Source organism: Falco punctatus, assembly GCF_963210335.1.
Source record: "Falco punctatus genome assembly, chromosome: 10".
Taxonomy (NCBI): domain Eukaryota; kingdom Metazoa; phylum Chordata; class Aves; order Falconiformes; family Falconidae; genus Falco; species Falco punctatus.
The window spans coordinates 6,367,220-6,381,891 of NC_137590.1; the positions used below are offsets into that span (position 1 = coordinate 6,367,220).

Genomic DNA, 14,672 nt, shown 5'->3' on the forward strand with positions numbered 1-14,672 from the left:
AAAGAGACTGTATCTAATTTGTCCCCTAGTGTGTAGTCCACCCTCTTTTGTGGTTCTGAAGTCAGTTGCTCAGCATCTTCTTCAGTGACCAGAGCATTACTAATTTAAAGGTACCACTATTTTAATCCTTGTAATGTGCTCTTTGCAGGATTGTGCTGCAGAGCAGAAGCCAAGCTCTAACAGCCTGCTCTGGTTCCAGGAGGTGCTGGGTGCCCTTGTAGTCTTGTTGTCCTTTTTCCTTTTTTTTTTTTTTTTTTTTTTTAGAGAGAGCTGCAGGTGTTTAGTGGGTTACTCCCTAACGTGGCTTTGGGGCAGGCTGGTTCCTGGGGTGTTGGCCAGGACTGCAGGGGAGATGCTCTCACAAAGAGCTATCAGCATGGCCACACTCTCCTATGGCACAGGCTGGTGTGGATGCCCAGTTTCCCCCACGAAAGTACATTTTCCACCACCCAAATCTAGAGAAAAGGTAAGAAAACAACCTGACTGGGACTTAAACTGAAGATTTGTGGAAGTTTATTTAAAATTCTGAGTTTTGTAGGAGTAAATAATCCTTGCTGGGTACACATCTGTGCACTGCATAGAGGCAATTATGCTGTGGCCTCTGTCACCAATGCACCAGGGCCAGCCAGATCCAGGTAAATATACTGAATGTTCTATCTCCTAAAATGCAAGTCTGAATGCTGTGAGCTTCAGCCAGCCTGTGGTTCTTCAGGCCCATAAAGCTTGCTCACCCTGCTTGCACCAGCGCTTCCCCAAGCTGCTGCCACCTCTGTGCAGTGCTCACAAATCCATCCCCTCCCCGCAGGGCTCTGCAGTGGTGCCAGGGTCCCCCTTTCCTGCCAGGGGACTTGTTTGCTTGTAATTGAAGAAAGCAGATGGCATTTTACCAGGTTAACAGGCACTGGAAGGGCAGGGGTTAGAAATAATGAGCTTTAATTAAGAAAGTAACAGGCTAGAACAAAATTCAGGAGTGGTTTCGATGTGGTAGATTATTTAGGAGTGATAGATTCTCTGTTTAGTGGCATATTTATAAACTTGCAGCCTACACTTATGCTGTTGAGACTAAATAAATGCTGAGGGTAAAATGCAGCTTCAGATTTTATGAGCAAAGTGGGGTGTTTCAGGGTACCATGTAATCCAGGCTGAAGACTGAAGGGCACCCTTTCATTTCATCTAAGGAAATAAGGTTTTTATTCAGACTCTGGATATCCAGAGGAAGTTACAGGGATGAGTTATTTCTTTTAATTCCTTTCTGCTAGTGATTTATTTCCTGACAGCACACAGCTGCCTGTCTTTTCAACCAGCTTCTCCTTGGCAAGCTGAGAGCTGACCTTCTGCCTCCACTTCCACCTAAAACCCTCTCGACTCATCCTCATACGTGCTGGGGGAGGGAGCAGGAGCTCATTCCTCATCTACGGAGTTTAATGCTCTGGTGCGTTTGCCAGAGATCTTGTGGTACTGGGGGAATTTATCTGCCAATTACTTCTCAAAAAAATAACAAGAGTCATGCAGTACTTGGCAGATAAGGGGAGAAGAGGACTGGGTTTTAATTGAATCCCAAGTATGTTGAACAAAAAGTTCAGAACTATCAATTAGCTGTTGGCTATAAATAAGAGAATAGCGCTTTTAAGATGTCTCTGTCTGGGGGGAGAAAAGCATGAAGGGGAACAGTGAAGGCTGGAAAAGTGATGGGGAGGTGGAAAAGATCCTGATGGAGATGTTTCAGAGTTGAGCTACTACTTGGGTTTGCAGAGATCGAGGTCGTCTGTCGAACTGCACGTCCCATGCCTGGGAAATGTTTTAGGTCATGCAGGTGGGTTTTAGGGCTCAGACAGTAAATCCTCTTCCCACGTGGCCTCAGGGCAAAGTGGGTTTCCCTGTGTTCTCTGCACCTGCATCCCCAGGGGGAAGGGCTGGGTGACACAGGACAGCCTGCTCCCGAGGAGATGCTCCTGTGCTGGAGGCCCTGGGGAGACACCATCCTGCATAGCCCCAGGGGCAGCTGGGCTGTGCTGCCGTGATCTAGCTACTGTACCAAAGCAAACAGCACCGGGATGCAGAGTCCAGCTCTTCCTCCTCTCCAACCCCACTGTCCTTGCAGGGTGTTACCAATTTACTGTGCTGCTAAGAAAGGTTAATTTTCTCCTCCCTCCCTTGCCATCACCCATTCCTTTATAGCAGTTGGCTGGAGTGCAGGGAGTGAAAGGATGGGATGGAATGGGATGCGATGCGATGCTGCTCACTGTATGTCTCTGGCTCTTGGGGCTGGTGGGGGTGTGTGCACCCGAAGGTGCCTGCGTGCTCAGGACCTTGTGCCCCAGGCAGCTGCAAGCCACAGTTGTCTGTGAAGATGAAGAAAATTAATTCCTGTGCTGGCTAGACAGGGCATGGAGTGGCTTAAGGGGAAGAAGCTGTTATGTTCTGAGTAGGTAAATCTGATGCACTGGAAGAAGGACTCATTAGCACAGGAGCCCAGCTTAGCTCTGGACTATGCAGTGAGTTGTTGCTGTTAGCCTCAACCCAGCCCATGTAGGGATTGACACATCCAGACCTCAGCCCTAGATTTTGCTACGCTCAGGGGAGCAGCAGCCGCCCCAGGGCTCCCTTTCCCCCTCCTATGCCTTACCCGTGTGTTACTTTGAGGCACCCTGATCCTTACTGCTCTGGTTTGTCTGCAGATGCTTTTATCAATGGCTTGTTCCGAGCTGCTAAGGAAAAATCCATTCTAAGGGAAGTTGGGGGCGGGGGGGGTGGGGGGGGTGGTGGTGGGTGGGTGAGAGTTCTGTGCTAGAGAAAAGATTATTACAAGCAAATTGTTTCATTTCCTAGTTTCTTTTGCTAAGTGGAACAATTTTCTCACATCACAACAAAAAACGCTTCCATTTTCTTCAAGAAGCAAATCCCAAATTTCAGTGCAGAACTTCCTTAATAATGATAAAGAACTTAGTTCCTAAATTACCAGTATACATATTCATGACACAAAAGTGGCATGAACCATTAAATTCCAAACACAAGCTCTTCAAATAATTGCTAAAACCAGTATTCTCTCCCCTCATCCTTAGGTTATTTTGGGGTCAAAGTAGATAGTTTTTTTAACTTATAATATAATAATCATACCTGCAAAGCCACCCTGTACCACAATGAAATAGGTCCTGGAAAGTTCCTGGCACATCAGTGGGAGAGGAGGTTGTGTTCTGACTGCCCAGGGAACTGATTTCCCATAGATGCAGAACATCTTGTGCTCTTAAAAATATCACATGGATATTTCTCGAGTGGATGCAAAATTCTAGGATCATTAAACAGTATAGCTGGGGAAAAACAGTGCTGACCAGTGAGGCCATATTGGCTGTTCAAAGAATTTTTTAGTCACTTGAGGGTTACTGGTGGCTGACACTTGTTTTATTTGGGAAGAGCCTTAGTGTTTGGCTTGTGTAATCTTTTTTTATTTTACTCCTAGACCAGATAGTCTCTTCCAAGTCTGTAGCAAGTGTCCTTGGGCTGGTTTCTTGGATGTCACAAGTTATCAATATCCTCTTTGCTCACAAGATGATAGCAGCGATGAGCATTGTTATTATCTTTGTATCATTAATATCAATGTGTTGCTTACCACAAAGCATGTGATGCACTTTCACAAATTATTCTCAGGAAATACAAGAATTGCTTCACCTGCCATTGAAGTGCCATTGTCACTGGGATGGAGAGCAACGCTGCTCGATGGCATGCAGCTACATCACACCGGGACTTACAGGACAAGGCTATGGTATCCAGCTGAAGCAACTAGAGGAATCTGGACAGAAAAGGTACAGTTATCCAGAAGAAGCTTAAACCACAGCGTGGAAAGTTATACTGTTACCATAGGGAACAGTCATTATTAGTTTGTTCATTTTTCTGTAACAAACTCAACTGGTCTGGACCTTGGGTTTATGTGCCACCAGCATTGCAATATTTCCAGAAGTGAGAGGTGAGGTTGGTGACACCCAGCTTCAGTTATTCCTAACATAGGAGTCTCCACCTGAAAGAGTCCATTTACAGTCAAAGGACAGAAATAGTCACATCTCAGGAGGTCTCCTCAGTAGATGTGTGCATTCCTCAGAGGACTGTGCTGAGATGAGAGATGCTCTTCCTCAAAGTGCCTAGTTGTCCCCTTGAACTCTGAAGGGACTCTAGAGGAGCAGCTCACATAGGGTGTCTGTTATAGGCATGTAAGTTTGGGTAGGTGAATCTCACCCTATAAGAAAACTGGTCCAGCAGAAAGAGGGTTTTTTTCCCTAAATGCCCTTCCTTTCAGTGCTCTGGCCCAACTCAACAGACAGTTGCACTGGCACGTAACACAGAACGGCATTGCATTGCTGTATTTAAGTACAGATTCTTTAAAGATGCTAAACATTAACTTGTAACTAACATTTCACCAAACAAGAATAAATTAGAGCTAAGGAAAAGCAAATTAATTTGCCTGTAAGAATCTGTTTTGTTAAATGCCCTGGAGAGGTATTAAATTAAGCTTGCTGCAATGCCAAAGCAATTTCTGTTGGCTGTTTCCCAGCACAGTGCATGCAGCCACATAGCTCGCACTGCCTGCACTTTTTTCAGGGTCCCAGGATTTATTTGGCAGGCTTGTTCTTCTTTACAGGCACAGGGAGACTGTTCAGTACTTCTTGTTTGGTGAGGTTGTGACTGGAGCTGTCATGGGAATAGTCCTTCACAATGCTGTAGTACACCGGGACGGTGTACAGTGCAGGGTTCTCAGCACTATTCTCTTTGCACTTGCATAACTTCCTAAAGGCAGCCCTGAACTTCTGTGACATGAGGTTGTAGATGGTGGGGTTGATGGCACTGTTCAGGTAGATGCACATGCGGCAGAAGAGAAGGAACCAGATGTTCAGATACGGAGGGTCCACGAAGGAGTTCACCACCACCAGTGTGCAATAAGGCATCCACAGAAGGGCGAAGAGGACCACCACGACAGCCAGCATTTTGGTCACCTTGTCGGTGGTGATATGCAAAAAAAGAAATAGTCAGATGATGTTAAATTTCCAGTAGGGGTTTCCTACCTGGAAAAATGGTGCAGACAGCTAATTTAGTCTACATATCACTTCTATCTCTCTTTAAGCATTTAAAATAGGCACCCAAACCATGAGGCTATTCCTCTCCAAATCTGTTTTGTTCATTAAATAATCTTGCATAAATAAAACCCTTAAATGAGAGGTTTTCACCTAGCATTGAAAAAAGCCTTTAAAACTCTTTAGGACAAGCATCCACCAACCTGGAAATGGTCTGGGATAATCATGGGAATTTCTGTGCCAGAAAGAAAATTTGAAAATTGTACATAGCAATAAATTAATGGGAAAACAACGTGCAAAAGCAGGGACCTAAGTTTTGGGGGTGCCATGGAATATAGCTCAGCTCCTTGTCTGGGATGTCCTGGTTACCTACTTCAGCTATATTGTTCCAGGGAATAGGCTCCACGTATAGAGCAGCACTGGGAGCAGAGGAGACTGTCTGAAGTCTTACACAAAGTCCTGCTTATGCTGATATGGGAGTTACTTGGCTAATTGGTATAGGTTATTTTAATTTGCAGCACACTAGGGAAGTACTGCATTAACATATTAGGAAGAAGAAGTTATTGAGAATTCAGAAGTGAGCAGTAATTGCCCTCAGCGTGACTCAAGCTTGTTTAAGAAAATGGTTTTTTGTACTGAAACTCTAGTGATCTTAGTAATTTCAACAGCTATTTCTGGTAGGTGACAATCATCCTCCAGTTAATATTTACAGAATACATATGTCCCCAAGGAGGAAAGTATGAGTAAACACTGATGCCACACGCATATTAAGGCAGTGGCATTTCAAATGCCAGAAGGGGAGTTGTGCAATGGCTCCAGTTCTCAATATGGAAATAAGCACTTAGATCACATTTACAGTCTCTCAGCTTTTCTTGGAGTGGGTTTTTTTGGGTTTTTTTTGTTTATTTTTTACTTTGTCACAAGCAACTGTGCCTTCCTGTAATGCTGTGAGTAGAAATCAGGGGTGGTTGGTAGTGGCAACAAAAGTTGCCATACAAGTAAGGCACTATTATCAAGCTGAGGCCGAAATAGAAGTGTTTTGCTGTGTGTGGTTTAATGAGAATGTGAGGACACTTCCCAGAATAAGATCTTGCAGTGATACGGTGAGTGCTGAGGCTGTTGCTAAGACTGCAGCATGTTTGCTGCAGCAGTTTGTTGCCCTTTGGGAAAGATAGGAGAGAGTGTACAAGTTGTGTCCATAAGATGTAGTTTTTCAATGCCTTTTACAAGGGCTGGCTGGGAAGAGCAAGAGCCATCTCACAAGCTTTTGGTTTCAAGCCACTATATCTAGTAATGTGTGCAACTGCTAGGGCGATAATCTGGTTTATAGAAATATTCCTGAACAGATAGGCTGGGAGTAGACAGCAGTTGCTTGGCACATAGCTGACGATGATCAAAATCTCTGTGTACCAGCATGGTTGTGGCTGCTGCTGAGGCTGGCAGGGCAAGCCAGGCTCGGCCACCCCTTGCCGAGGGAAGGAGCATCCCGACAGCAGTGGTGAGACCATATTGCTGTGGTCTGCACTGCAAGACCTGGGAACAGAGAGCTCCCAATACCAGATCGGCCCACGAAGGAACAGATTTTACTTCAACACCGTATGCCACGTGAGCAGTGCCTGCAGACGAGATCCTGCTCTCTACTGTTCTAAGCATCTTCACAGCAAATGGACATGGCAGCTGTGGAGTGTTCAGCCTGCCTGCTGCCTTCCACAGGCCCAAATCTTTTTCTTCCTTTTTTTTTTTGAAGGGTTGCTTTTGCCATATTTTTGATTTATCTGAGGTTTTATTTTTTGAGAACCTGAATGAAGTTGATCTGCACAAAACTGTGCTAATAGCTGAAACCCCACAGCAAAATGCAACCAGCTCCTCAGTTTAAGTGATCCTAAGGACAATTTCAGTCAGAATTTAATTCCACTCTACTAAGCAGTTTATTCCTCCTGAGAGAAGAGGGCAGGCTCTATGCATTTCCATCCCATGCAGAGACTGAACATGTCCCTGTCCTGCCTGGAAGGGTCCATGTTAAAGAGCTCTTTTGGGAGTAAGGTTGTGGGGGAGTCTTTCCATCGGCTTCAGCAGTCCTAGGCAGGCAAAATATGTCCTGGGAAAGTGAAATAGCACACCTCTTCACATCCTCACTGAGACACAAGCACTCCTGCTCAGCAGTTGTCTCAGTTAAACCCCTTGGGGCCAGGGAGAATAAATCCCTGAGGTTATATACCCTCAGCTCTGCTCTCTGGCAGGTGTCTCTTCTGGCAGGGAGGTTTCTGTATCTCTGAAATCTCCTTTAAAGCTAACGCATTAATTAATACTGCTCATGTGCTGTCTCCTGAGTCTGAAACATCTTTGGCTTTTCAACTGTTGTAACTCTGTGCCTTGCTCTACTGTTCAGGAACCCAAGATGTTTGTGAAGAGTGATCTGAACTCTGCACCGGAGTGACAACATGGGGGGAGTGTATCCTAATAAGGCTGAAAATTAAGTTCCTTCCAGTCCTTTCTGAGACTGAAAGAAATGTAGTCTGGAAAAGAACCAGTGATTCATCTGCTTTTTAACCATAACTGCCCCTGCTTTTTGGCTGGTTATTGTGGAAATGCCGGCAGTGCCAGTGAGTGCTCGCTCAGCTCCCAACACCTCCCTCCAGACTACAGAAGACCACAAGGTGCTGTCATCCAAAGAGCTCTTCCTGCTACATGCCCTACAGCCCTGCAAAAAAGCTGCCTTTGTCCTGGGAGAGGAAACCGGCTGGAAACAGCACCACGAGGATTTATTACCTCCGCCTCACTGAACGCCTTCAGTGCTCCCCAAGGATGCTGCATCCAGACCACAAGCTGGGACAAGGCAGCCCTGCCCTGAGCTCACTGGAAGACTGAGACTTGCCTTTTAAAGCCAACCGTCCGTACAGACCATGTTCTCCTGGGTACGACTTTAACAACGTTGTGTCAACACAGGATGTCTCCTTTGGATGAAACCTAACAATCTATCCCAAACTCACTCTCCTATCTCCATTGTGGGGAAAGAAATCTCTGGTGTTGTCTGCAAGCATGGCTGAAACCTGTCTCCATGTCTTTCTGCATTCTGCCTGGCTGAGGTGAGTTACTGTAGCCCACTTGAGGTGCTCTGAACTTACTTCTGGTGCTCATGTGAAAAATGAATCGGCACTGAGGAGAATTTGGGACTTGTATCCCTAACTGGAGTAGTCCTGAATTATGGCCTCCTGGAAAAAAAAAAAAAAAAAAAAAAACAACAAAACCAAAACCAAAACAACAACAACAACAACAACACCCCCAACAAAACCACCTGTATGAAAAAAAGCACTGGAGCTTTGCTGTAGCCTCAAAGCATCCCTTGGGGAAGCACCAGCTCGGGGACAATAATTTTTCCAGCAAGTGTTTTGCAACAACTCTATTGTACATAGTGTGTGCACACAACAGCTGTAAAGGAGCAAGATGAGTTTGTAGACAGAAGGGGATTTTCTACCGGAACAGCTGATATTTAGTTGAAAACCACTTTTGAGCATGTAAAGTCAGTGTTGTTGCTGGATACCTAAGGATATCTGCTGTACAGGCTGCTGACTACATCCCAGGTCCCTGTGCCAAAGCTAAGGGGCAGCTCATCTTCCACCTCCACAGGCCAAGCCCAGTGTAACTCAGAGCAAACCCACTGTGAGCATCCCTCTTGCTCCATACAAGACGATCGGCATCCTGCATCCCCGCGCAGCTCTTCCAACCCACCGGCTCTCGCAGCGCTGTGTCCAGGACGCTTCTCCCCAGCTGGTCACACCCCCCCCCCCCTTATACCAGTACCCCCGCCCTGAGCTGCAGCATCCTCTTGTAGGAATCCCACTCCCTCTAGTGGTCCCTCTCCCGCTGGTGAAATACGTGCATGGAGGCGGCTGGTGGTATCTGTGGCCTTTTCTTCTATAGGTGATAAATACAGCAACACTCACGCCTTGGGTCGTCCTGCTCTGGACTGACGTGTTTTAAAGGCACCAGTGAGGAACAGCAGCATCTTCATACTCCGAAAAGCAAGCAGTGCAGTGCTGGGGCTGTGCAGGAGCACATCCACAGCAGAACACACCCAGCCATCCAGGCTTTTTGGAGTCAAGGCAGAAAAATGGGCATTTCTGGGGTAGCTCCTTTGGACATCTCCCAGGGGACTCTGGGCGCAGGACCTGGAAGGGCCAGTTCCTCTACAAAGAGAGGCCAGAGGAGAAATGCTGACATGGGTGCCTGTAGCCTGGGCAGAGAAATGTCCTGACTTACACACAAGCCTGTCCTCCCACCCTGCTCTGCTCTCCAGGCTGACAGATCCTCCAGGAGCCAAACCACCCTCTCCTACCAATGGTCTGTGATGGGAATCTGGCAAATTGTGCGTTATCACCCAGCAAACCCAAAGGTATTTGCAGGGTTGGGGGTCCCACTTCACCACATGGCTGGGACACAACCTGCTGTCTGCAGGCTCTCGTGGAGCTCTTGCTGCACATGTGAAGCCTGTCAGACAGCAACACTATTGCTGTTTTGGACCAGAATTGCAAGCATGATTTCTAATGGTGTCTTTAATAGTTTAGTCTACATGGCAATTACACTTTAAAGAAGATGCACCCTTGCGTCAGTCTTCCTCCCTGATAGCACACACATCAGCTTCACAGCCTCCTCACCACCCTGTCAGTTTGGAGACCACCAGCATTCGTTATTAGAGCAGTTGCCAATGCTGTGTCATCACTTCTGATGCCAAAGGCCCCATGGAGACTCCTGGTGACATTTTCAAGGTCTGTCAGCACTTCTCAGGAGGCATTACCTGTCAGACTGCCCTTTCCACCCTGGCCACAGGTGATTAATGAACAAGGAAACCTGCTTATGAGCTCTTCAGCCAGCATCAGGTATGACAAAGCAGTGTCCACTGCTCTGAGTTGAGCTTCATCTGTGTTTCTTCTTTTTTTTAAGTTTCCTCTGGTTTTGAGAACAGTGATGCCATGGCTATCAGAAAATCAGAGAGGAAACTTGTCTTCTGGCAAAGACAACACAGGACACCAGTGTCCAGGCTGCTCCCTTTTAGGGCTCATACCTGTCAACTGCACAGGGGCCTTTTGCCATTGATTTTCTTGGAGGAGAAACTTACCTGGAGAAGACCACCTGGGTGCCTTCTGTGCCTCTCTCCCAACTTTGCTAAAACCAAACTGGTGGGGTGTCCCTAACCAGCTTGGGATCTGGGTGCTGGGGGACCATAGCCCCCCCAGGCTCTGCTTTACCCCTTCACATGGGCACATGCACCTCTGTCTCCATCGCCCACATGTCCCACGGTGGGGTCCCACTGGCCATGGTAATGCTCTCCTCCACACTCACTTTTAAGCTCCTTCCTCTATGCAGCACCTCCACCTGCCAGCTCTGCTGGCATGAATGGATTCAGCTACCTTCTATCTCACATTAAAATCCCTTTCTTAATGATCTGCCAGTTCCCCAGCGCTCGATCCACACTTCTCCTTGGCTCTCACTTCACTGTCGCCCTGGGGTCCTGCACGCTGCAGCATCTCCCTGAAAATATCATTCTTGTGGCCCTGGCTGCCCATGCTTAGGGAGACAAACCGAAGGCAGACAAACCGAAGGCAGAATCCAGTGCTGAGCCCTTGGGCCTCAGGGAGGCCTCTTTCCTCCCTGGGTCGTTGAGGTCTTGGATTTCCTCATAACTAGATGCAGAATCATGACTCACTGCAGCTTCTGCTCCTCAATCCATTGCACCACCAGTAAAAACTTCTGGCTGCATTCCAGGGAGTGCTCAGGTGGATTCTCTGACAAGACCTGCATTTGTTATGCTCCAAGCACTCCTGTTCATGCTGCCTGAAATTCTTGTCAACATAGCTGTATGGTTTTACTTGCCTTTGGTGCACAGATAACTTATTTCTGCACTGAGCATCCAGCAGATCAACCCTTCAGCAATGAATCAAAGTTGAACATATAGATCCTGGGGGTTCCCCCTCTGACTCTATAGACAGCTGTATAAAATCCCTTATGACTACATGCAAAATGAAGCAATCATGTCCTGTGTCATATCCAACCTGTGAAAGACATTTACGGAAAAACCTGGACTGCAGCAACCTCTGGGGCACAGCACTGCGTCCCTTTGCCAGCCACCCACCCCTGTGCCAGCTACCGAGCCCACATGCCACTGGTGGCACAGCTGGGGTTCCTTCATCACTCGCAGCACAGCTTGCTTTGAAGAGCTGCCGGTAGACAATCAGAAGGAAGCATTCAACAAACCATAGCTGGAAGCCCTGCAAAACTGCTTTACAGTTTAAAACCTCTGTGCCATCTTTATTCCTTATGATGGCAGCTCTGTGATGTCAGGCCAGCCAGGGGATGGCTGGTGTAACAGAAAAGAGAGCACAAGATGTTTCCAGGAGCTGGAGCACCCTTCATCCAGCCCCATCAGCCACTTGTCCTAATGATGCTGGAGCACACTGTGTGCGGCACGGCCACTCCATGGCACAGTGCCATGGGGGGAGCTGCACAGCCACCACAGCAGCTGCTCTGGATGGAAGGAAAGGTCCATCAACCTGCACCTTCAGATACTGCCTTGTAGTATCTAGAGACCTAACTGCTGAAACCCCTGCCCAAGGCTCCTGCAGCAGCCAGCGGCCCTGGGAGAATAGACAAGTACTTTTACAGAACTCAGGACTTGCTTTAAACCTTTCTGTGCTGGAGCAAAGGGTAGAAAAAGCTGAACTGGAATTGGTTCATGAAGAAATACACGTTCTCTGGGCTGTTCACTTCCCCTCTGTGACTCTGAATCATCTCTCCTGGGGAATGGAGATTCCTGTGCAAGTCAGGCAACGAGATATTAACTTGGAAACACAAGGACTTTAGGACAGGCTGTCTGGAAATCACAACAAAAGTGGTTTCAAGAGCTCAAGCCAAACTCTCAGATTCAGTCCTTTTCTTTAAAATAGCCCATGCCTCCACTTATTCGAAGTTTGAATCTGGAATGGGATGGTCCCCTGCAAACAGCCAGCTAGCATGCAAGTGTCCCATGTCTAGATACTGACCTGTCCAAACAGAAGGGGCAAGAGACAATGATTGTCCACGTGGACAGAGAAAGAGGAGGAATGAGGATCGAAGGAGGTGGGAGGAGAAGGAGGTGGGGAGCGAGCAGGCAGCAGAATGACAGAGGAATCACTGAGAGGCAAACACCCTGCTGTGACAGCGAGGTGCCTTCCCCAGCTGCAGAGACCGGGGGTCTGCAGCTGGGGCTGGGCTCAGAGGGCAGGTGTCATGCCCACTCTCCTTTCCCTTTGCTCCTCTAAATCTGAGGTCACCTCCCCAGGACCCTGTCTGGGAGGCAAGTTCCGCTGGCATAATGTGACCCAGCACTCGCCTCCTTGGGGAGGCAATCAGTAATTAATTAGCCGGCAAACATCTCTCCTCTCTTGCCTCTCCCAATTGATCCTGGAGCCCTGTCCTCCTCTGCCAAGCCCAGCCAAAGCAGAGGGGAGCCCATCTGTACTGCCAGACCCCAGCCACGCTTAGGGGGGCTTCTGTGCAGCACCCCAACTCCCTCCACTCCCCTCACTAAGGGAAGAAAACTAGTGGGGCACTCCATCCCCTGCCAGATTGCCCCTCAAAGCACTGAGCCCCTGACAGCGCTGCCTGCAGCCCAGCATGCCCCAGTCCAGTGGGGACCCCCTACCTGCTTGCGGGAACTCAGGGCCCCCTTGTTGCCCCGGCAGGAGAGCTTGAGGGAGATGCCCTGGTGCATGGAGCCCAGGCAGGAGTGCTGTGGGGTGGCAGGCAGGGGGCTCATGAAGAGGATGCGGGCAATGGGGCAGTAGAGGATAGTTGCCAATCCCAATGGGATGATGTAGAAGACAGCAAAATCCAAGAAGTAAATGGGCACGTAAAGGCTTCTGGAGACCCTGTAGCCACAGCTGACCTGTGCCCCGTCCAAGAAGTTGACCTGGGTCATATCCACCAGGAAGAACCACATAAGGCAATAGAGGGAGGTGAAGAGCCACAGCGAGGAGATGATGCGCTTGGCACGGGACACGGTGCACAGGAGCTGCGCTTTGGTGGCGTGACAGATCACGATGTAGCGCTCCACCGTGAAGGCAGCGATGGACCAGGCGGAGGTGTTGATGCCCAGGTACTGCAAATAGGTGATGCAGAGGCAGCCGGCGTAGCCGTACATCCAAGAAGCCACCACTTCCGAGATGTTGGGCAGCCCGGCCGCCAGCAGCAGCGAGGTCGGCCACCGCCAGGCTCACCAGGTGGCAGTTGGTGGGGGTCACCATGTGCTTGGTGCACAGCACCACCAGCACCATCATGACGTTGCCCGCGACGCCCACCCCACAGATGAGCAGCACCAGCAGGATGGTGACCACCTGCAGCTCCAGGGGCTGCCGGGGCATCCTGCCCAGGCTCTGGTTGCCGCTGCCGCCCAGCGCGGCTCCCGGGCTGACCGAGCCGTTCTCCATCGCCCCCCCCCCCCCCCCCCCCCCTTCCTTTCCCGGCGGAGCTCCGCGCTCCCTGCTGCGGGGAGCGGAGGGGCCGCCAGCCAGGAGCCGCCCCCTGCCCCCGGCGCCCCCGCCCCGCCTCCTCCCTCCCCTTTTTTGCCGTGATTCACCCCAAGTCCTGCAGCCGCCCGGCTCCTTGCACACACACCCCCGCAGCCGCCCCCGCCCAGCAGCCGCCGAGAGGGGCGGGAGCGGCCGGGACCACCCCAGTCCCCGGGACCCCCAGGACCCCCCAGCCGCAGGAACGACCCGGGACCGCCTAGGATCCCCAGCTCCGGGGACTCTCCAGGACCTCCCGCAGCCGCCGGGACCCTCGGAAAACACCAGGACCTCCCGCGACCCCCTCAGGGCTATCCCAGCCGCCGGGACCCCCCCAGCCGCCTCCCGCCGGCATCCCCCACCTGCGCCCGCCGGGTCCTAGCGCACCGCTGAGCTGAAGGGGAGGAGGAGGAGGAGGAGGAGGCGGCCATGCAGGAAGCGGAGGTAGCAGGTTGGAGACCCCGGCTGGAGAGGCGCAGGGGCTGGGAGCACCCTAGCAGCGAGGGGGTCCGTCCCGGGACACGGGGCTGCGGGTGCTTTGTGGCCCCAGCCGAGCCACCGGCCGCACCGTGCCCCCGGGCAGGGAGAGCTGGGGATGAGGGATCCTTCCCTCCTCATCCTCAGGAGGATGGAGCAGGGCGATGCCACTGACACCCATGGTCTTTCCTGCTTCCCTTGGCTGGGGCAGAGGGGTGCCTGTCCTGGGGGTCGATAAACACGGGGTAGTGACCCCCTCGTGCTGTCTTTCCTGCAGCCACCCCATCCCAAACAAGCACCTCGCTGCGCTTCTTGGGGCAAAGGCTTACCCAGACCTGGGCTGGGAGATCCCGTGGCTTCCCAAGGACGAGGCTGGGATATCTGGTATCTCCCGGCGGGTCAGGCTGGCAGGGCCAGTATCTCCCTGATGGGTCAGCAGTAGCCAGGATCTGCTGCCAGCTCCGTGCTTGCTCCTGATGACTCCACAGTCTGTCGGAAAATGCATTTTGAAATTGAAAGCAATGGTGCTCGCAGAGATAAAATGCTAAGGGTCCCCTAACCTGCGGAGAGAGGATGAAAGGACAATGGTAAAGCT

General features: G+C 50.2%; 1 protein-coding gene across 1 annotated transcript; it reads right to left on the minus strand.

Annotated features, from left to right (window-relative positions):
* Window positions 1-232: 232 nt before the first annotated feature.
* Window positions 233-13,526, minus strand: LOC308070657 (thyrotropin-releasing hormone receptor-like). The gene is given in 3 exon segments (XM_080405005.1): window positions 233-4,982; window positions 12,739-13,288; window positions 13,290-13,526. Coding segments are annotated over 3 exon segments (1,164 nt in total). The 5' UTR covers window positions 13,523-13,526; the 3' UTR covers window positions 233-4,601.
* Between the last annotated feature and the right edge of the window lie 1,146 nt (window positions 13,527-14,672).